The 21713-nt window shown below is 43.5% G+C and overlaps 8 protein-coding genes across 8 annotated transcripts; 4 read left to right on the plus strand and 4 right to left on the minus strand.

Moving 5' to 3' along the window:
- Nucleotides 1–13: 13 nt before the first annotated feature.
- On the plus strand, nucleotides 14–1831 carry O0I10_010019 (uncharacterized protein; the record flags this gene model as incomplete). The annotated part of the gene is made up of 4 exons (XM_058490002.1): nucleotides 14–416; nucleotides 478–885; nucleotides 960–1251; nucleotides 1321–1831. The coding sequence occupies 4 exons, from the start codon at nucleotides 14–16 to the stop codon at nucleotides 1829–1831; spliced, it is 1614 nt and encodes a 537-aa protein (XP_058339237.1).
- Nucleotides 1832–4101: 2270 nt separating this feature from the next.
- Nucleotides 4102–5465, plus strand: O0I10_010020 (uncharacterized protein; the record flags this gene model as incomplete). The annotated part of the gene is made up of 8 exons (XM_058490003.1): nucleotides 4102–4104; nucleotides 4166–4213; nucleotides 4273–4388; nucleotides 4451–4602; nucleotides 4662–4751; nucleotides 4802–4988; nucleotides 5054–5174; nucleotides 5250–5465. The coding sequence occupies 8 exons, from the start codon at nucleotides 4102–4104 to the stop codon at nucleotides 5463–5465; spliced, it is 933 nt and encodes a 310-aa protein (XP_058339238.1).
- A 1093-nt stretch (nucleotides 5466–6558) lies between these two features.
- On the plus strand, nucleotides 6559–8519 carry O0I10_010021 (uncharacterized protein; the record flags this gene model as incomplete). Its single annotated transcript, XM_058490004.1, has 6 exons — nucleotides 6559–6670; nucleotides 6733–7182; nucleotides 7238–7521; nucleotides 7585–7800; nucleotides 7880–8368; nucleotides 8427–8519. 6 exons carry the CDS (start codon nucleotides 6559–6561, stop codon nucleotides 8517–8519), a joined length of 1644 nt encoding a protein of 547 aa, XP_058339239.1.
- A 405-nt stretch (nucleotides 8520–8924) lies between these two features.
- On the minus strand, nucleotides 8925–10834 carry O0I10_010022 (uncharacterized protein; the record flags this gene model as incomplete). Its single annotated transcript, XM_058490005.1, has 4 exons — nucleotides 8925–10401; nucleotides 10464–10512; nucleotides 10583–10713; nucleotides 10770–10834. The coding sequence occupies 4 exons, from the start codon at nucleotides 10832–10834 to the stop codon at nucleotides 8925–8927; spliced, it is 1722 nt and encodes a 573-aa protein (XP_058339240.1).
- Nucleotides 10835–12270: 1436 nt separating this feature from the next.
- On the minus strand, nucleotides 12271–12637 carry O0I10_010023 (uncharacterized protein; the record flags this gene model as incomplete). The annotated part of the gene is made up of 3 exons (XM_058490006.1): nucleotides 12271–12390; nucleotides 12461–12550; nucleotides 12614–12637. 3 exons carry the CDS (start codon nucleotides 12635–12637, stop codon nucleotides 12271–12273), a joined length of 234 nt encoding a protein of 77 aa, XP_058339241.1.
- Nucleotides 12638–12675: 38 nt separating this feature from the next.
- O0I10_010024 (uncharacterized protein) lies at nucleotides 12676–13420 on the minus strand (the record flags this gene model as incomplete). Its single annotated transcript, XM_058490007.1, has 3 exons — nucleotides 12676–12915; nucleotides 13019–13298; nucleotides 13350–13420. 3 exons carry the CDS (start codon nucleotides 13418–13420, stop codon nucleotides 12676–12678), a joined length of 591 nt encoding a protein of 196 aa, XP_058339242.1.
- A 4490-nt stretch (nucleotides 13421–17910) lies between these two features.
- Nucleotides 17911–18147, plus strand: O0I10_010025 (uncharacterized protein; the record flags this gene model as incomplete). The annotated part of the gene is made up of 1 exon (XM_058490008.1): nucleotides 17911–18147. One exon carries the CDS (start codon nucleotides 17911–17913, stop codon nucleotides 18145–18147), a length of 237 nt encoding a protein of 78 aa, XP_058339243.1.
- A 1141-nt stretch (nucleotides 18148–19288) lies between these two features.
- O0I10_010026 (uncharacterized protein) lies at nucleotides 19289–20577 on the minus strand (the record flags this gene model as incomplete). Its single annotated transcript, XM_058490009.1, has 2 exons — nucleotides 19289–19502; nucleotides 20378–20577. The coding sequence occupies 2 exons, from the start codon at nucleotides 20575–20577 to the stop codon at nucleotides 19289–19291; spliced, it is 414 nt and encodes a 137-aa protein (XP_058339244.1).
- Nucleotides 20578–21713: the final 1136 nt, after the last annotated feature.

Here is a 21713-nt window from a genome sequence, read left to right on the forward strand (position 1 = left end):
CATCCACCCCTCGATGATTTTTCGAAGCAAAGTGACGTTACTGGCAGTCCTATCCATAATCTACTTGTTCTTTTTCGTCATCCCTCGACTATCATCCGACATTGACGACCCCGATCTTGTTGAACCATCCTGGCGATGGCAGTATACACGACCGGCAACATTACCTTCTTATCGAGCAGCACCTCCTCCACCCACCGATGCCATTGTAGAAAGTAGTATATACACTTTATCGAATCAACCTGACAATGACGATAACAACAATGTCGTCGACGACGAGCAGCAGCAACAACAACAACCAACACCCACACCACCTATTGAACAAGAGCAACAACAGGATGATGCACATTCATATGATCCAAATGAAAAGTTTATTACATTCTTTACTCATAGTGGATTCCAGAATCAACTTATTCAAGGTAACTATCATTGCACTCTTTTCATCATTGCATGTTGTATTGAATTGCATCTTGTTTCTAGTGGAGAATGGCATCTTGTTGGCATGGTACCTGAATCGCACATTGATCCTTCCTCGAGCGTTGCTGGGAGAGGCGTTTGGCTGGAGCTATTTTGGGAAATTACACCTGGAACATATGTTACACGACCCTGTCAAGGAAAATGATTCAACGATGCCCGCCACTGATATTTGTGAATTCCTTGCTGACGACCTTGCATTTTGGGATGTGCCTTGTCCTGATCGATCACGTCATTCGGTTGTGCCCTTTGATGAAATCTTTGACTTGTCATGGGCCAAGGAACATGTACGCATTGTATTACGAGAACGTTCGGATTTCGATTGGTTGGATGAAAAGTATCATATTCGTCGTGCGGGTGTTCCTGATCAAGGCAATGGCTCTTATGTCGATGGTGACATTTTATTCTTTAAAGGTAAATTGTGAATGGCTATACAGTGTGTGTGTGTGTATACATGTATATTAACCACCAACCACCACCAAAAATAGGAGCGACACGGTACGACTGGCGCATCTTTGATACACCACGCAAGTCGCACCGACTGGGCAAATACGCTGAAAGCCTTGATATTTTCGAATTGCGCAAGCGACAAGAAAAGCTGATTCATTTCTCGAGTCTCTTTGGTACTGGCAAGTTACCTATTCGACGCCCTGAACATTATGAATTCCTTCGTACGCTTCAACGGAGCATCACGTATCGACATCCTGCTGTGCTGGCCGTAGCAGAACAAATTGTGGAAACATTGGGTGGACAAGGCAACTTTATTGGATTACATGTCAGGTACGGTACAAGCCAATGGCTAAAAACAAAACCAAATGTTGTCACACGCTGATGTGTATGCGATAATAGATCGGGTGATGGATGGTTTGTCAAGGCATTGCCGGAAAATATTTACAGCATCGTATCTCAAATCGGCAAAGCGTTGGAATCCCGCAGCACCAGTCAACAACAACAGCAAAAAGTCATCACACCAACATCATCGCCACCTAATTTGCAACAATGTTTGACCATGGCAAAAAGCGGTGATGCTACCATGATTTACCTTGCTACCGATGCACGGTTGCCCCGCGACAATCCAGCATTTGCCCCGATATGGCAACGGTATCCTTGCACATTTACATTGGATGAAGTGATTTCATTGGAAGCATGGGATGCATTGGATCGTGTCTTGGATCCCAACACAGGCAACAGCATGCGCAAATTCTTGCTTCCTTTGGTGGATGCTTCAGTCGCAAGTCGTGGATGGTTCTTTATTGGAAGCAAAGGATCCACCTTTTCTGGTTACATTTATCGATTGCATGATGTGTTTTGGTCTAATGCCAAAAAACAACAACTCATTGACCCATCTTCTTCTTCATGAATGATGATGATCCAATTTCTTTCTATTTTCCCATGTAGTATACCTCATACACCCTCTCACTCACTCATTGTATTGTTAATGTTTTTTCTTTGTTCTCCATCAGGGAGCTCCATCATCATCCACTATATCCTCCTCCTCCTCTCTTTTTTCTCTCCACTCCTTCTTTTTACCCCCCCCTCCCCCTGGTGGGCTTCATTATTGATGGGTGGGGCTGAGTCCTGCCACACATACACTTTTAGACATTTTTCATTGTACATAACCTATATACTATTTTATACACGCTCTTTTTTCGTCGCTCTTCCTCGTTGTATGCATCCATATTCTATTATCCAGTTATATCATTGGCCAATGCATTACACTTTTCTTGTACAACAGAGCTATGTTTTTGCCGATGCAATTTTCATAACGGCCCTCTCTCTCTCTCATACGCGTGTGCGTGCCACACACCATGCTACACAAGCCAATGTTAAACATGGCGGTGCAAAATGGTTCCACAAACTCTTTTTTTATATACCCTGTCAAAAAGTCCACAGCGTTCTTCACATGAATCCCCTCTCTCTCCTCGAGTCAACGTGGCTGGGGTTGCTTTGAATCGTACCTTTTGAATCATCTCATCCTATACATGCATTTCATGTTTCCTTTCAATGCGACAAGAGAAGTGACCTTTTAATGAGGGTTGCTGTTGTGGTGATAATGAAAACTGCGCGCTTTCATTTCTGTAATATAGAACCACCTAGAAGTTGCTCTCTCCCAATCACATTTTTACAATCCGATGAACGCCTGGCGCCATAATGGTGTGTATGGCAGCATGGTACGTAATAGATAATACGCTTCCAAGTGGCTATGTTCATCATGCCATGATGATCTTATACATCGTCGTCATGTAGAAATGGATACATGCTGTTCTTCCTCCCGATAAGAAATACGTATGTAGGTCATCTACAAACATTGGGGCATTGCTTTTCGGTATAAAACCAGTAATGATAATACCAAAAAACCAAAGTTGACTGCCTATTGCTCAATGGCTTACTAGTAGCTCCTTGCGTACCATTATTCGATTAGGAATAGAATACAGCGTTTTATTGTGTATGGCATCATCATGTGAGTGCTGGTTGGTGTGGAAAAAGTATCTATCACCTTTTGGAGCATGCTAGCGGAGTGAAATGATTCACATGTAAAATGGAAAGGTGTTGGGAGGATAAAGTGAAAAAGAAAAGACATACATACTTAGCTGTCGGTGGTAGACCAGCCATGCACCTTCGTATGCAATCAAGGATGATAGAGTCATTGCTTGTACGCAATGAAACGAAGGTAGCTGAAGCTGCTTGTTCATTCAACGTGTCATTTGGCTTGATAAGAGAGAGGGAGGCGATTGCGACTATGTATGTTGTTTATGCATTCTACCCTATGCCAGCTAAAATTGCGGCAGTACAGTAGCCTTAACATAGACACTGTTACTAACCTTGGGTATTCTTAAAGAAGTCGAAGGATTGACGCGTTGTCAATAAGTACTGAGACAGAGAAAGACGACTTTTATGCAATGAGATTGGCTACACGTGCAAAATGCAGAATTGCATCCTGCACGTGATGCAACTTTATCCTTGACATTCCAAGTCGTCAGTGGGTGACTAGGATTTGTGAAATTGACCACTTTTGTGCCAACCTCTTATAGCTACCATAGGGGTGGTATGGGCTGGTACATGTCTTGGCAGCGCTGTATGGGTGGACTATCGTGATCATTTTTAGAGTATCTCAATCCTTAAAGGCGCATGTATGTACATGATTGACAAGATGATACCTTTATTCGCTGAGTGGGCTTACAAAGTAAAGTGCTTTCAACGCATGAACATGCCATAATAGACATTCAATTCTTACTTTGTTGGAGCACTAATCTGAAGCCGACAACGGTGTGATATGGCTAACCTAAGAAGACCACATTAAGATACAAAAAGTCACTCGTATTCACATTCAATCACTGTAAAATCGACAAGGGAAAGGGAAGAACAAAGTCGAACCTTGTCGGTCGGGCACACACTCTCACTATCTATCCGAATAAGCTATCTTATATTGGGTGTGTCCCATTGATTGCAATGGATGCTCTAAAACAAAGGATATGAACAAAGCCAATCAAGATGATCGGAGTCTGGGGATGGTAGCAAGCAGTGGACAGCTGTGTGTGTGAATTTAATGGCATCAATTTCAATACGTGGCAAGCCGCGCGACTCGCTTCACTTGTTCCTTTATATACGCATCACAACACCTTGGCCAGCATGGTAAACCACATTGCAGCATGCATAAAGTGATAGTCAATCTCATTGACACGACCTCTCTTAGTCACAAACAGCGACGCAAACGGTGGAGACCCACCATGAGGACATGATTGTAAGCACACCATGACACTACTGCTTCCAACTTGGCAACCTTTTAACGACTCATCCTAGCATGATGCTCAACTCGACTATTATTCACGTCGTCTCGCTACTGCCTCATCAGACCACACCATCAAGATTTTCGATATTGATGGCGATTCCCAACGTCTGGTAGAAACCTTGACCGGGTAGGAGGACTCACGCGCGTGTAGTATGTATATCTCTTTATTAAACCCCATTGAATGAATAGACATGAAGCACCTGTTTGGCAAGTTGCATGGGCACATCCCAAGTTTGGATCCATTTTGGCGTCCTGTTCGTATGATGGTCGAGTGTTTATCTGGAAAGAACAAAACAATGTATGGACACGGATCAAGGAACATAACGTTCACACAGCTTCAGGTAACAAAGAACATGGAGGATGGACGACAATAGAGAGATTGAGTTTTCTTTTTGATTAGTCAATTCGGTTGCTTGGGCTCCTCATGAATTGGGTGCCATGTTGGCTTGTGCTTCTTCCGATGGCAAGATTTCTGTTCTCGAGTATCGTGGTAAGTAAAAGAAAAGAGTGCATTGGACGGGATGCTCATCCATATCATAGAGGATGGCTCTTGGGAAACATACATGATTGAAGCACATGGTATTGGTTGCAATGCTGTCACATGGGCTCCATCTGCTATGCCCGGTTCTTTGGTTCAAACCAGTGGTGGTGCACCTCCCAATGTCAACTTGGTCAAAAAGATTGTTTCGGCTGGATGTGACAATTTGGTCAAGATTTGGAACTGGAAGTAAGTAGTTGCTGTTGCTCTACCAAAAAGGACGCATAATAATAATAACGCGCGTGGATGGATAGGGATGATGCCAAGTCGTGGGTGGAAGAAGAAACATTGGATGGTCATTCGGATTGGGTTCGAGATATTGCCTATGCTCCCAACATTGGTTTGCCAAAGAGTTATCTCGCAAGTTGCTCTCAGGTACAACAGAGAATCATCACATGTCTTTTTTGTGTGGATATAGATGGGACTTTAACTTGCGTGATTGCTATTTAGGACAAGTCTGTGTTGATCTGGACTCAAGATACCCCCACGGCCAAGTGGGCCAAAAAGAGCCTTGGACAAAAGTTCCCTGATGTCGTTTGGCGAGTGAGCTGGTCCTTGTCAGGCAATGTATTGGCTGTCTCTTGTGGTGATAACAAGGTCACTCTTTGGAGAGAAAACGCAAAGGGCGATTGGGAATGTATCCGAGAATTAGAAGAGAATGCTTGATCATGTGACAAACCAATGATAAAATACTTACACATTTATATACATGTACGCACACCTCCTACAAAGGGAAAAAAGTGGATGTATTTGGGTAGTGGTGGCACACATTATGCAACAGAGGTGATGGTGCGGATGCGTCAATTAGTACGGTAGATTATGGAAAAATCTGGGTTCTGGAGACTTTGCCATCTTTGGTTTGAAAGTCAAAGGGTTGATGTTATTGAAAGAAGGAGAAAAGGAGAAGAGGAGGAGGAGCACAGACGAGTTCTTGGAATAGTTCCCATGTGGTTAATGAACATCCCTTTCTTCTCTTCCACACCCCCCATCTCCCTTACAGCACATGCATGCCTAAATACTGCACACATCCACTCTATTCTACTCCGTCTCATTAAATAAAGTGGCCCAACAGTTGCCAGATACAAATGATCGACGAACTTTATGATTCTCTTCTCCTCATTCCCTGTCTCCGGTAAGTACCGGATTTTGAATGTGATACAATGACCACTTGTGGTCCGGCATACTTGGCTTAAATCCTTCACCTTGCAGATCATCTCACAACAGCTGTGATAAGTAGCATGATGGAAAAGTATTGGAAGCGGGATTGACTAGTTTATAGGTCAATCTAAAAACGTGTATATAATGTCTTGGCTCATGTTTCAAAAAGATCGACTATCTCACATTATTCCGTCATCCATGTTTCAAAACCTAGCTTTATCAGGTAAGCTCAATGAGTTGGGAAATGGTGATGGTAGCCAAACTTGTATACTCCCCTGGTGATCCACCCCTACAATCATGACACGCCGATAGAATAAAAATGAGATGCCAAGCATTGTAGCTCAACTTTGATCCTATTATCAGATATTAGCGTGTCTGTGTGAGCGGGTGTGCGTGCGCAAGTATGTACCTGGTTATTTAGTCCATTGAGATTATTTTTTAAAGACCGGTTTGGGTAACAGAAACCGTCGATTCTTGTGTTACTTGCGAAAATCCCAGCGACGATCCTTTTTCTCTCGTCATCTGGACCATTCATCTTTTATACGTTTACGTTTTTGCTCTTTTTCATTTCACCTATCTTTTTACCAAACATACTATCACCATGGGCGTGAAGCAAGACACTGCCCTATTTTGGTACAAACTAGCCAAATCATTGACCATCCTCAGCCTGGTTGCTGTTATCACAATGGGATTCGGTTCTTTTATGTTTCCAGGTACATACATAAAGAAAAGAGGCAATCATGTCGCTTTTTTATCTTATACAACAACACTTTAGGCCGTTTCCTGTGGTCATCCAAATACAACTATGATCCAAAGCTATATTATCAACATGAGACAGTACTACGAAACAGCTCGTGTATGCTTGACGTCGATACCTTAATCCCACCTACAGCCGACGGATCCTATACACCACCACCACCCGATGCTTCACTTTTAGATGCCGTGCAGAAGGCATCTGGTTATGACTATAACCAATATTGCGATGGTTGGCATGCCAACCATGGATTTCACGACGATACGGAAACGTACAAGGACGAATGTGGAACATGGCACTCGAATTATATGAACTTGCATCAACAACGTATCCAACAATATCTACGCTTCCAAGATGGCGAGTTGGATGTGCTTGAAAAAGAACATCCAGGCTATGTGTCCTATGTATGCCATGAAGATCCTTTACATCGAGGCAGTCGTGGATGTGGTGGTTTAGCCGATCGAATGAATGGTGAGTATACATCCAAAGCTGCTGCAGGCTGTCATACTAAACCATGCAACTTTAGGCATGGTATCCACGTTCTTTTATGCACTAATGACGGACCGGGCCTATTTTGCAAACTGGGAACAAGGCAATCCAATGGCCCTTGAAGACTTGTTTGAGAAACCATCGATTGATTGGAGCTTTGATCCTGAAGAGATGAAAAGTGCCTTTACCAATGTGTCGGATGATGATAGCGTTTTAGGCTATAAACATATCGATACGCTGAATCAAAAATGGGGTCCTATTGGTAGACTCATGTTCCCCGATGGCCCTGATCAAGACTTTAAAACACTCTGGAACGCTTCGGTAAAGTAGTCAAAGGTGTCTTTATTGTGTCCTTTTTTTTATGCTCATGTTGTGTTGTCATAGTATATTGAATGGCACTCGAATCGCGCTTTTGTCATTCGCACATTCCAAGAGTCCACACGTTATCAAGATCAGCTAGCAGCTATGGGTCTTTCCAAGGAGAATGCTTTCCGTTGCATTATCGATTTCTTGTTCCGACCCACTGCAGGTCCTCGACAATTCATTCAAGCTTACAAGAACATGTTTGAAATGGAAAGCATCCTTAGTATTGGTTTGCAGGTAAGCGCACACACATGTGTATAATAGGATCTCATTTGCAACATGATCATAACCATCATCTTCATTCTATACATAATAGATTCGTACAGGTGACAACGGGATTGTGAACCCTGGCAAGGATCAAACCACCCTTTCCGACTGGAGCTACTTTATGACATGTGCCAATCAACTACGTGAAGCCAAGCGACTACCTCACCATAAGCAAGTGGTCTACTTCCTTATTACCGACTCGGTCCATTTACGCGATGAATTCATGTCTTTGAATCACGACAAGACCAAAGCACAAGAATTTTTAGGCGATGAAGGATACGAGGACGTTACCATGGTGACCACAGGGTTACCCATTGAACACATTGAAAGCAAGGTGGTGAAACCCAAGTTTACGCATAATCGAACACTTTTGAAGGATGAGGAACCTGTTGATCAGGTGGCAGCTGGTGTCCATGCAGCCGTAATTGAAAACTGGTTATTGAGTTACACGGATTACCGCCTGATCAGCCGTCAGGGTTTTGGCAAATTGGCAGCCTTCCATTCAAAGTCGGCCCATACTACCATCGGCATGCCAAAGGTAAAAAGATTGTATAATGATCATGGGTGGTGGCATGAACTAACCCCATATATTATAGCACACTACAGAGTATCCTATCCAGGTGGATTGTGCTAATCCTAACGCTATCATCAGCTTTGATACCCTGAGCACGTGGTGGAGTCTTGGTTAGCTTTATCACGCATTTACAAAAAAAATCGCGCATGGTCGCATCCATATCAACAATGACTCTCTTCTCCTCCTCCACCTCCTCCCCTCATCACTCTCCCACACATCCATAGTGTATTCCTGTATTATAGCAACACACACACCACACACACTTTCCCACTCGCACCCCCCCCATTTGCCATGTATGTATACATATAGACCAACACAAATGCACACCCTTATTGTAAAGTACCTGAAACAAGATACACGGTCTCTCTCACTCTCTCATCAAACAACAAAAGAAAAATGTAAAAAGAAGATTGATTCATGTTATGTACATAGGCGGATGGGTAAGGGTGGGGGGAGGAGGGGGATTAGAGATTGAGTGCAGGATGATGAGGTGGTCGAAAGGAAACAATGACATTGTATATTATTGGGTGCTGCTGCTGCTACTGCTACTGCCTTGTCGTAATTGCTTTTCCAATTCATTGAGCCGTGATACATGTTTTGATACTTGTTCATCCACTTTCTTTTGTACGAGTTGTTGAATTGCTTGTATCATGGCAGGTGACATGACAGGTGTATCTGGTGAAGGAGTACCCTCTGGAGCAACACTCAAGTTGACTTGCTGACCACTCGATGCAGCAATGGGATCCACAAGATGGGCCAAAAATCCTTCATGATTTTGCTGATTGCTGAATAAATTGGCGACCACTTCTTGAAGACGATTAGGAAATTCAGGATGTAAAGTGGTTGTTCGAAATTGTTCAATGTACTCGACCATGTGCGTATGTTTTCGCTCCAATATCTGAAACTTTGACATGAGATCATCGATGGTGGATGACATGGTGCCCTCTCCTCCTCCTCCTCCTCCTCCTCCTCCTTCTTCTTCTCCTCCTCCTTCTTCTTCTCCTCCTCCTTCTGCTGCTGCTGATGATGATGATCCTGATTCTGAAACACGTTGTCGTTTTTTGGCTGGTTCGCTCGTGTCGTTTGGAGGTGATAAATACTGTTCAATTTCACGATAACGCATGTGCACCATGTTCTCGGATGTTTTGAGCTGATCAACGGTGCCGCTAAGTTCGGTACGCATTTCATCCATACGACGACTGAGCGTCTTTAGTAATTCAGAGTCCTCGATACTGCCACCACGATGTTGCATCAAAGCATCGGCCATTTGAGTCAACTGATCCAATTTTGATTCGAATTCCTTCACCTTGGATTCTATACGTTCCAATCCCTTCATAGCAGGTTCCATCTCTTTGAGCAGCTTATCCACAGCCTGCACGCGTGTATGTAACGTTTTGAATTCCTCCGATTCCTTGAGCAAATTGTCATAGGCTTTGGGATTCTCCAAATGCGATCGTACTTGGGATTGCACTAACTCTGAAAGCTTGGCTTGTAGCTCCGGTGTAGATGCATCCACCGTCTCTTTGACTTGATTCTGTATCTTGGAAGAGATTTCAGGGACCAATTGTTCACGTATCTTGGCAGCCAATTTGGGAGCTGAAGTGGTCCATGCAACATCCGCCACCTCTTTAAATTGATCCGTCTTGAATAGGCGAATCTCGGCATTCATCTCACGATAGGCTTTCTTGCATTGAGAGCGTAACTCATTCAAGTCATGGCCGTGCTTCTCTTGTATGCTGGATTTTGCCGTCTCCACAGCCTGATTCACGTACTTGTGCCCCTCATCCACTGATAATGATGTTGCCCTCAATGCCACCAATTCGGCTTTCATCCCTTTGATCAACGTATCACTCGTATGCGCCACTTCACTCAGCTTTTCTTGCATACGTCGTTCTTGTTCCTCACGTCTTCGTCGAATCTCTTCCTTTGCTGGTGCCAATCTTTCAGATAGTGCGTTGTGAAGGTATTTCATTCCCTCCTTTTCTTGCTCTTGTAACCTAATCCAAATGTATTAGACATCGACAACAAGGTGTGTGTGTGTGTGTGTGTATCTACCTACTTGTGCTGAAGTATGTTAATAGCTGTCTTCAACTGTTCCACTCGTTGGACTATGCAAAAAGATATCCATATCAGCTGTCGAGTCTTTATCTTCACTAACAAAAACCCTTCCATGCATACCAACACGATCGGAATCAGGACCCGATGTCCCTCGAGTCTTGTCCAACTGCTCTCGAAGGCTTTGCATTGTCCTGTGTTGCTCTTTTTTTTCCATCAGATCCTTGTGTACTGAGGCTGCTTCATACATTAAACTATAGATCTTCCTTTAAGTATATAAAATACCCAGACGAGATCGACGCGTTATTACCGAAACATGTTTTTCAGCGTCTCATCGGGTGGTAATGCTTGTTGTGGGGGTGCAGAAGCTGCCATGGTCGGGTTCTTTTACGTGTGCAGGTGGGGTGTTGGAGAGTGGTGTATGCTGGCAAGAAAAGCAAAATTTGGCGCTTCGGCCTTTCCCACTCTGATCTTTATGCGAAGGATGAAAAGAGTGCACGTGTCTTGACAACTACACATCTCTTGCGCTAAGGACACAACTTGAAAAGATAAATCAATACAATCGATCAAACCTTTGCCAAACACGCATTATTATTATAATCAATACAATCGATCAAACCTTTGCCAAACACGCATTATTATTATTAATGGGATACTCAACATCAGTAATGTAAAAAAGAAACGATTTCAATAGAGCATTTTGTTCAGCCTTTTAGGTTGGAGAAGCTCATTTACAAAGAGATAGTTCTAAGTAGCTTACACAAGGAGAAGATACTAATAAAGCAGAACGCAATGATTTGGTGGATAACATTGGCGTTGCTTCATTGTGCTTGGATCTTTCAGTTGCTTCTACATATTGAAGGACGCATGGATGCGTATTGTAATTATGCCATTGAGAGATACAACACATTGATCAAAGGGGAGATAAATGGATATGCAAGGTTTCTATACTTTGGGCGTGTACGTTGCAAAGATGAATGGAGGAACGTGAGGTGGCACGTGATGCGTGGTTGTACACTACCTAGATGGTGGAGCAAAATATACAGTTGGATGATGATGGTTGTACTCGATCGACAAGTTGCATAAAGGATGACGATAGTGGCTGCCATGGAGTGGGGATGTATACTACTAAGATCATCATCATTGGATCCACCTCGTTCAGGATGATAGCATCAAGGTCAAGACGCTCTTTTTTCCTCGCGCTGTGCATACCCAATTCCTTCCATCCCATGTACCAAAACATTACAGCATTCAGACGATCAATATTCATAGGCATTCGTATGTATTGAAATGAAGTTGCTACATGCAAATAAAGCTGCCTCTCCTCTATAGTCTATGCAGCTCCAGAGACAAGACCGTGAACCAAAGGATCAAACCGAACTTGATGACCTGCCAGGCAACATCATATCTGAAGAAATGTGCCTTGATCGCCTATAGTGGTTGTCAAACATGGTAGATGACGCCCAATTGCCCTGGGTGATAATATCGTCAAGAGGGATGCCTTGAGAGAGAGCGCGATCAGAAGCTAAGGAACGAACAGTGGGAAGACGGGCGAAAGTAGGTGAAGAGGAGCTGATAGAACGTGACACTACATTCCGCAACCAACGTGAGATGGTGTTACATGAAGCAGCCAAACGAGGATTAGTGGTGCTGACAAAAGGATATCCGAAGGACGAGAATCAGCAGCAGGATGATCCCTAAGAGCCTCGAAAGCTGTCACTGGGCATAAAGAAAGGTTTGTTTGATATGGCTTGATACGTATAACCTTGACAATGCGACAAAATAACATAAATTTTATCCTGCATAAACGCTCAATGATGCTTTATTGCTTCTTCGAGTGCTTCTAGCTTCCTCAACACCGTCGTCAGCCTTTCATTCATGAGGGTTAGGTTGCCCGACAAAAGTTCCAACTCTTGTTTGGTGGCACGGACCTGAATATGACCGAATAACGCGTTAAAGAGCTGTGGAATACGTTATGCCAAAAAAAATGTATGTACTTACATCGTTTTGGAGAGCTGCATTGCTACTATCATGCATGATAGTATCAAGCTTCTCACCAAGCTTGATTTGCCCCTCTCTAATGTTCATGAGCTATGACAAAATGATGAGTTTTGTGTCTGAAAGATGTTGCCATGCAACAACTATTTGACTTACCTGCATAGATACAGACGCATCCATGCCACTGGATTGTGCAGGCATCTGCATTAGCTGCTCTGTCATTGTAAAGGTGCCATAGCTTGGGAAAGCATACTACGTTGGCGACGAAGTGGTGGTGCAGTCATGGCACGTGTTGTTGCTTGTGAAGAAGATTGGCTTGAGGATTCAGCATCTGAATCAGATGATGACTCTATTTCTCCAGGCGTATAATGGAAGCATAATACTCCTTGTGCAAATCCTGATTCCATTGAAGGGAAATAGCCAAAACTGCTCGAGTGGATAGCAACCTTGGTCATCCTCTAGTAGACACACGAGTCAACCTGTCACGTCTGATCATGCCCGAGAAGTCTACAAGAGAAGGCGAAGTGTCAAGAAAGGCGTGTAAGGTTTTGAACATCATACCAAAAGACTTTGCCGATTGCAACCACTGGAATGAATGCTGTTACGCTTGGTGTTGGTAGAGGAGTGTACACGAGAAGTGGTTGTATCAAGAAACGCGGGTGGTGCTGTAGTGGGGTGCGTACGCCTTGAACTTGCCCATTCAGTCAAAGACTCGGGGATCAAGACATTCATAGGATCGACATGATGGGTTGAAGAAGAACAATCGTTTGCAGGTGGTAGTTGTATATGTACTTGAATGGACCAACATTTAAAGGAACCGGAAATTAAATAGGTCCAGGCCCTGCCCTACACTGTATATCAATCCTTGATACTGAGATTGCCCCTCTCGAACCTGACACTTTCACACAAGATGCTCTTGGTCATGCTGATCAACATCCGCATAATAAAGAACCCACAATTCATTATAAAATATTGAATGGGAGGGTATAATGTGGGGTTGACTATGTAAGGCGGAGATCGCGTCTGTGCGCAGATTCATGATTTATCGAAACAGCCATCTCCATCTCCATATACACAAGGTCCTTTCGACCACGCCGAGCAATATCGTTCTCATATAAACATGGTGGAGAACTATGTGCAACAGCACGTGGTGGTTACACACGTACATCCTTGACAGCTGGCTGCATAAATGGGGATGATGTTGATTGTATTGGAAGTATTGGTTCATTATAAACAAGCATTGAATGATGTATATAAGAATGAATTCTATATACGGATATCATCTTCTTCAATACTAGTATGGGGGATGCATGTTGGTTGTATGTACAGGTTCGGGTGTGGAGCTAGCTACAAAGTGGAATAGGATCCTCTATTCAGGCTTGGTTGCCATGGCGATCCTAGGCTCAGGTTGTTGTTTATGAGTGTGTTCTCTTTACATAGTAGAAATACAAAAGAACAAAAGCATCTCAATACAATGATGTAAATGATACAAGCTCGCTTTCCGATCGTCAAGATTCTATTTCCCCTTTCAATTCAGAAACCGACCAAGTGATCCACATCCTGCACATATGAGCTGGTCGCACGATACTCTAGGTATTATGTTGATTCCAATGTTTATTCGATTGAAGTTGAAGAAAAAGACATGGCATATTCATCAAGTAGCTATGAAATAGATAAAGGATCACCATTGCCAAATGAAGAAGGTGATAAATCATATAGAACCAACGGGTATCAGGTTGCTGCCGTCATAAGCATCTTCATCCATCGTTGTCAAACAGCTGCTGCATGCATTGACTTGAGTATCCCAATATCATCCATGGCTGTAAAACACCTTTCGTCAAAACATACAAGCCCTCTTATCCATGCCATCCAATCCATGATCATCATCAGCCATCTCCACGTGACATGATCCATCTTCCCTGCTGACGACGTACCAAGTAACCAAAACGACATCTCAGGATCACCTATCACTTTGCTTGATTGCATCCACCCATCCATCCATCCATAACCACGACAAATCCAACATCATGTTGATAGAAAGAATCGCTTGCTGAAATACTTCCTTTCGATTCAGCTGTTGGTCAATCACTTGTTGCTTGGTCACCTTCTTCGCAGCTCAACCAGATCAGGAAGGTTTGTATTGTGCATAGTAGTTGATGGCTGATAAGACATCGTTCGTTGTATCAAAGCAAGTTGCAACACGTAGTTAGAGCTGCCTCTGTACCATGGCTATCTGCTGGCCACGCAAAAAACGGCTGTCAAGCACGTTGCTGCTAATAGCAATTGCTGGAATGAATGCTGTTACGCTTGATCGTGACAAAGGAGTGTGCAATGTGGTGTGTTGTATCAAGGAAGGCACGTGTTGTAGTAGAGTGGCAAGAAGGTTGTGTACACGCCATGGACTTGCCATTCAGTCAAAGGCAATCGGACCACGACAATCGTAAGCTCGACATGATGGGTTGAAGCGGGACAATCGTTCGTAGGTGGTAGTTGTAATTGGGAGGGCGACCGATGTCGAGAGGGAGAGGAAGAAGCAAGAAGCTGAGTGAGGAGAAGTGAAAATCAAATTGGATGACATCCCTTGTTTCTTTGTTGGAGCCTTGTTCAGTCAAATCCTCTCGGATGAAGAAAGTTGAATGATGGAGATGATGGGTTGGAGCACGACAATCGTTCACATGCATTGGGTTAGGTAACAGACGTGAATGGGAGGAATGGGCTATTAGCTGACAGTTTACAAATAACCTTGCAAATGATTCTTCTCATATTGGATGATGTTTCTTTGTTTGAGCGTTTTTCAGTCAAATCTCATCGGATCAAGAAAGCTGAATGATGGGCATGCTGGGCTGGAGCAGGACAATCGTTCGTTTGCATTGGATTGGGGAACAATGGAGAATGCGAGGACTAAGGTTATTAGCTGGCATTTTGAACTATTCCGTAATAGCGTACAAGAATCATGCATCGCCTGTGCTGAATGACTCAAGCTACACAAACACGCCCTCTGCATCTTTTGCTCTATTATAGCCATACTACTTTACATTAAACAAAGACCACTTCTCATATAGAATCACGCTTACAACATAGTAAAAACATAAAGGTGCCTGTATCTCCGAACTTTACAATCAAACGTGGGGTTTTTATTAGAGGAATGTGCTCGGCTTGGCCAACTGTACCTTGGGTGCCAGTTTCACGATCAAGCTTGCTGATTGCGTTTCGCAATGTCGCTACCAGCCAAACTGGATCTGGGGGTCGACCTCTTCGACGATGACGACCAAAATATTTTTTGGGCTGTTTGCGACATTGAACGCGAAACTTTCACACAAGGTGCTGTTGGCCAAGCCGAGCCCATTGCTCTAATAAAAACCCCATGTTCCATTGTAAAGTTTGGAATACAGGCACCTTTATGTTTGTAAGCGTGATGCTATATGGGAAGTGATCTTTGTTTAATGTAAAGTAGCTAGACACTGACAGAGCAAAAGATGCAGAGGGTCGTGCTGTGTAACACAGCTACGTTTGCATGAATGAAAGGGTCAATGTATAATTACTTTATGGATCATCTAGGAACAGGCTTGTATTGTGCTAGCTAACAGCCGAATTTTATCCAATCATCCATTGTTACGAGATCCACTGCATGGAACGATGCCCCTGCTCCAGACATTCATTTCCATGATTAAAGAGTAAGGTTGATCCGAGCTGATTTGACTGAGCTGCGGTCAAAGAGAGATTACATCACTCTGGACATAAAGCACGCTCGATGTAGCTCAACTGATGTAATCTTGTGTGGGCGTAACTCAACCAAATCAGCTCGGATCAGCCTACTTTAATCATGGAAATGAGCAGGAGCATCGTCCACCTACAACCAGAATGCACAAAAGTTGGGGATGCACAAAAGTGGCTATTGGCTGCCAATGTATGACATAAAAGTGAGGTTGCGTACCTGTCATGCATTGTCCCTGAAGTCCTGACTTTTTAGCTGAGTTACCCAAAGAGGGTCCTTCTGCATCTTTGGCTCTCCAGGGGTCCAGCTACTTGACAATGAACAAAGACCACTCTTCATACTCCATCACGCTTACAAACATAAAGGTGCCTGTATCTCCAAACTTTACAATGAAACGTGGGGTTTATTAGAGCAATGTGCTCGATAAGCCAACAGCACCTTGTGTGAAAGTTTCAAGTTCATCGTGGCTAATCCCAGATTTAGCAATGTCGCCACCAGCCAAAGTGAGGCAGTCAACCTCTTGAATTTTTTTTCGATGACCAAAAAAATAATTTTTGGGCTAGTTGCGACATCCGAGGCACCGAAACTTTCACATGGTGCTGTTGACCAAGCCGGGCCCATAGCTCTGTTAAAACCCCACGTTTTAAGTTTGGAGATACAGGCGTGTATGTTTTACCATCTTTTATGACGTGATGGAGTTGCTTTTTCCTGGTGGATGGCGTCGGCTGCATTAACGGAAAGATGAAGAGCGGTACGAAACCGCACGTGGTGGTTACAGACACGTCCTTGACGGGTTGCTACACAAATGGATGATGATGATGATTGCCTTTTGTGAAGGTACGTAAGTAAAACAGCATCCAACCATGAAGGTGTGTCAAGGTGTGTATCACTTTTACATGTAGGAGAAAGTCGGGCTGCATAAACCAATTTATATATATAAAAAGATACGTATACATATTGAATGAGCCCTCATCCTGAAACTCAATGGAGGATCTCTTCCTTTTCTCTTCTCAAGCTGTCCACTTCCCACTCCTCCTTATCGCATCACAAAAGCCATATACTTCTTGCATGACCGATGCAGTAACCGGACCACCTTTATTATTCCATCTTCGAAGCAATAGTATGTAATCCACAAGCTAGCAACCTCCAACAAGCGTGTAATAAATAAACAATGCTTTATTTCATCTAGCTATCTTGCTATGTACTGTACATTGCCACCACCATCATCGTAGTCGTCCTCCGTCATCATTCTACTCGTACTCGTCACCAGTCGTCAATCTCATCCGTCACACCAACATCCAAAAATACACAAGTTGAAAAGAATGGGGTCTTTTAGGGTTCCTTTTGAATCTCGTTGTCGTCATCATTGTCGTGTTGTGAATGGGGTGATCATCGTGGTATCGTGTTGTGAATGTGGTAATCATCGTAATCGTCGTCTCTACAATAAGAAAGCAGGCAAGTTAGACCATCCTGGTACCGGAGCGATGACAGGAATTGGTATACCGTTAGGCGATCCTCAAGGAAGAAAGCAAATCAGAAGGAATTCACAAACCAAATCACCACCATGGTAACGTCAGGCGATCCCTTGTTCTTGAGAGAGCACTGCAGATCACACAAGGCCAGTTCGATCCATGGCAGGAAGGACATCACTTACGTAAGTCAAGGCTCATAGTTGTTCTCATTCATCCTCTCCAAAGAAAGAATGATCCCCAATCCTGGCAATCGCATTTCCCACCTCATGGAAAGATATCCTCAAGGGAAAGAACGAGCCTATCACCTCAAGAAAGGCGTGTTGGTTAAACGCATTCACAAGCTGTTGCAAATCCCCTTTTACCTCAACACAGTGACCATGCTCTTCCAAAATCCATCGTCATCGACCCATCAACTCAAACGCAGGCCTATGGAAGGCCCTGGACGCGTTCCAAGAAGCTTTTCAGCACACTTGGCTAGTGCAGGCGACGCAGCGACCACTTGATACAGGATGGGACTTGAACCCAAAGCGATGATGATGATGCCCAGAATTCCATTGCCCTGACCAAAGAAACCTATTCAATTTATTATTAGCACACACACACAATAAACCTCTTCTCATTGTTTGTTTCATTGTACTTGCCTTTTTCCATATACAAAGACCCGTTGTTGTTGGTTACTGGAAACAAAAACCATGGTGTAGTAGTGTGGTGAACCGAAACAAAACGCCAAACCAGCCAACGTCTTGAAACCAAACTTTCTCTCTATACCAAGCTGACGCGTCAATGGAACCAATTCGGCTGCAACAATGGACTCTGAATGTACCTGTTGACACCAAGCGTGAAACGCTTAATAGCAACGAGCAAAAGGAAGCAACAATATCGCCATGGCAACCACTGACACGCTCATTCCTCAGCACTTGGACACACTCACTCTCCCTGACAATGCATGTTCAGAACTGCAATAACACCTCACGGCCCAACAAGAGCACTCTTCTATAATACATTACCTTGATCGGATAATAAATGAATGGAATAAGGAAAGGTGGGAGAAAAACAGAAGAGAGAAGCGTTGTCTCAAGTCGTGGAGCTGCTGTCCCCCAAGTTTAAATCCCCCTACTGCTATTACACTGAGGCCACTCAATGACCCCATACACCATCCACCCATCGTCATCATCACCCTCACGATAGACAATAGGTACACGTAAATAAAAGAAATGATGATCCTCACGTATAGCAAAAGGGTGTGTGTCATTTTACACTTTACATGATAATGATGATCCAACAACACCCATTGTTGCCATACTACCATGTCACCTCGAATCAAGAAAGTTCAATGATGGGAATGATGAGCTGAGCAAGACAATCGTTCGTATGCATTTTGGATTGGACAACAATGGAGAATGGGAGGATTGAGTTGTCGCTGGCATTTTGAACTATTCCGTAATAGCGTACCAAGAATCATGCATCGCCTGTGCTGAATGACTCAAGTTACACAAACACGCCCTCTGCATCTTTTGCTCTATTATAGCCATACTACTTTACATTAAACAAAGACCAGTTCTCATATAGCATCACGCTTACAACATAGTAAAAACATAAAGGTGCCTGTATCTCCGAACTTTACAATCAAACGTGGGGTTTTTATTAGAGCAATGTGCTCGGCTTGGCCAACTGCACCTTGGGTGCCAGTTCCACGATCAAGCTTGCTGATCCCAGATTTCGCAATGTCGCTACCAGCCAAACTGGATCAAGGGGTCGACCTCTTCGACGACGACGACCAAAAAATATTTTTGGGCTAGTTGCGACATTGAACGTGAAACTTTCACACAAGGTGCTGTTGGCCAAGCCGAGCCCATTGCTAATAAAAACCCCACGTTCCATTGTAAAGTTTGGAGATACAGGCACCGTTATGTTTGTAAGCGTGATACTATATGAGAAGTGATCTTTGTTTAATGTAAAGTAGCTAGACCCTGACAGAGCGAATGCAGAGGGTCGTGCTGTGCTACAACTACGTTTGCATGAATGAAAGGGTCAATGTATAATTACTTTATGGATCATCTAGGAACAGGCATGTATTGCTGGCTAACGGCCACTTTTATCCAATCATCATTGTTGCGAGATCCACTGCATGGGAACGATGCCCTGCTCTAGTCATTCGTTTCCATGATTAAAGTAGGTTACATTCGAGCTGATTTGACTGAGCTGCGGTCAAGAGATTACATCACTCTGGACATAAAGCACGCTCGATGTAGCTCAACTGATGTAATCTTGTGTGAGCGTAACTCAACCAAATCAGCTCGGATCAACTAAGCAATCATGAGAGATGTCTGAAACAGGAGCATCGTCACCTAAATAGTCACAAAAGTTGGGAATGCACAAAAGTGGCTATTGGCTGCCAATGCATGACATGAAAATGAGGGTTGCGTACCTGTCTGCATTGTCCCTGAAGTCCTGACTTTTTAGCTGAGTTACCCAAGAGGTCCTTCTGCATCTTTTGCTCTGCCAGGGTCCAGCTACTTGACAATGAACAAAGACCACTCTTCATATAGCATCACGCTTACAAACATAAAGGTGCCTGTATCTCCAAACTTTACAATGAAACGTGGGGCTTTTATTAGAGCAATGTGCTCGGCTTGGCCAACACCTTGTGTAGAAAGTTTCGTGTTCAATGTCGCAAACATTACAAAAATATTTTTTGGGTCGTTGTCGAAAAAAAAATTCAAAGAGGTCGACCCCTGGATCAGTTTGGCTGGTGGTGACATTGCGAAATCTGAGATTGGCAAGCTTGATCGTGAAACTTGCACCCAAGGTACACTTGGCCAAGCCGAGCACATTGCTCTAATAAAAACCCCACGTTTCATTGTAAAGTTTGGAGATACAGGCACCTTCATGTTTGTAAGCGTGATACGATATGATAAGTGGTCCTTGTTCATTGTCAAGTAGCTGGACCCTGGCAGAGCAAAAGATGCAGAGGGACCTCTTTGTTTAACTCAGCTACTTTGCCTGACTGCAAGAATGGAAGGATGATACTGTATACTATTGACAATAGCCCATACATTGCGAGCTAACAGCGATTTCCTTACAATACCAACTTTTGTCTACTCGATCATAATGGAGCGATGCTCCTCCTCCAGACATTCATTTCCATGATTCAATTATCATGATCCGAGCTGATTTGGCTGAACTACGGTCAAAGAGAGATTACATCAATCCACACATCAGCATACGTTCGAATGTCTCAGCTGATTAATCCTTGTTCGACCGTAACTCAACCAAATCAGCTCGGATCAAGCTACTTGAATCATGGAAATGAATGTCTGGAGCAGGAGCATCGTTCCCATGTAGTGGATTTCGCAACAGCGCTGATTGATAGGAAGTGGCTGTTCGCTGGCAATACATGGCTGTTCCTCGACAATGTATAAAGTATCATCCATTGATCGTTCCAATCATGCAAAACAGCTGTGTTACACAAACACGTCCCTGCGCATCTTTCGCTGTATCAGGGTCAAGCTATTTGACAATGAACAAAGGCCACCCTCCATATAGCATCACGCTTACAGCATAGTGAAAACATAAAGACAGTCATATCTCTAAACTTTACAATGAAACGTGGGGGTCTTTAATAGAACAACATGCTCGGCGGGGTGAAAGCGATCTTGTGTCAAAGTATAAAGTCCATCGTGGCCATTCCCAGATTTCGCCATCGCCACCAGCCAAAGTGGTTCGACCTCTTGAATTTTTTTCCACGACGACGAAAATATTTTTTGGCTGGTAGCTACATTTGCGAAATCTGGGATTGGCCACGATGAACTTCATAGTTTGACACCAAAGATCGCTTTCACCCCGCCGAGCAGCTTTGTTTTGTTAAAAGAGATTTACGTTTTGATTGTAAAATTTTGAGATACGGGCACCTTCATGTTTTGCATATGCTATAGGCGTGATGGTATAGATGTATGAATACTGGCCTGTTTTGATTGTTGATCGTCTCGACCCTATTATGACCAATCATGCAAAAGGACTACTTTGTATGACAAAGCAGAAGAGGTGGGACTGGGGAGGGTCAAGCCTG

The sequence above is a fragment of the Lichtheimia ornata genome (genome assembly GCF_029851405.1).
Source record: "Lichtheimia ornata isolate CBS 291.66 chromosome Unknown scaffold00063, whole genome shotgun sequence".
NCBI lineage: Eukaryota > Fungi > Mucoromycota > Mucoromycetes > Mucorales > Lichtheimiaceae > Lichtheimia > Lichtheimia ornata.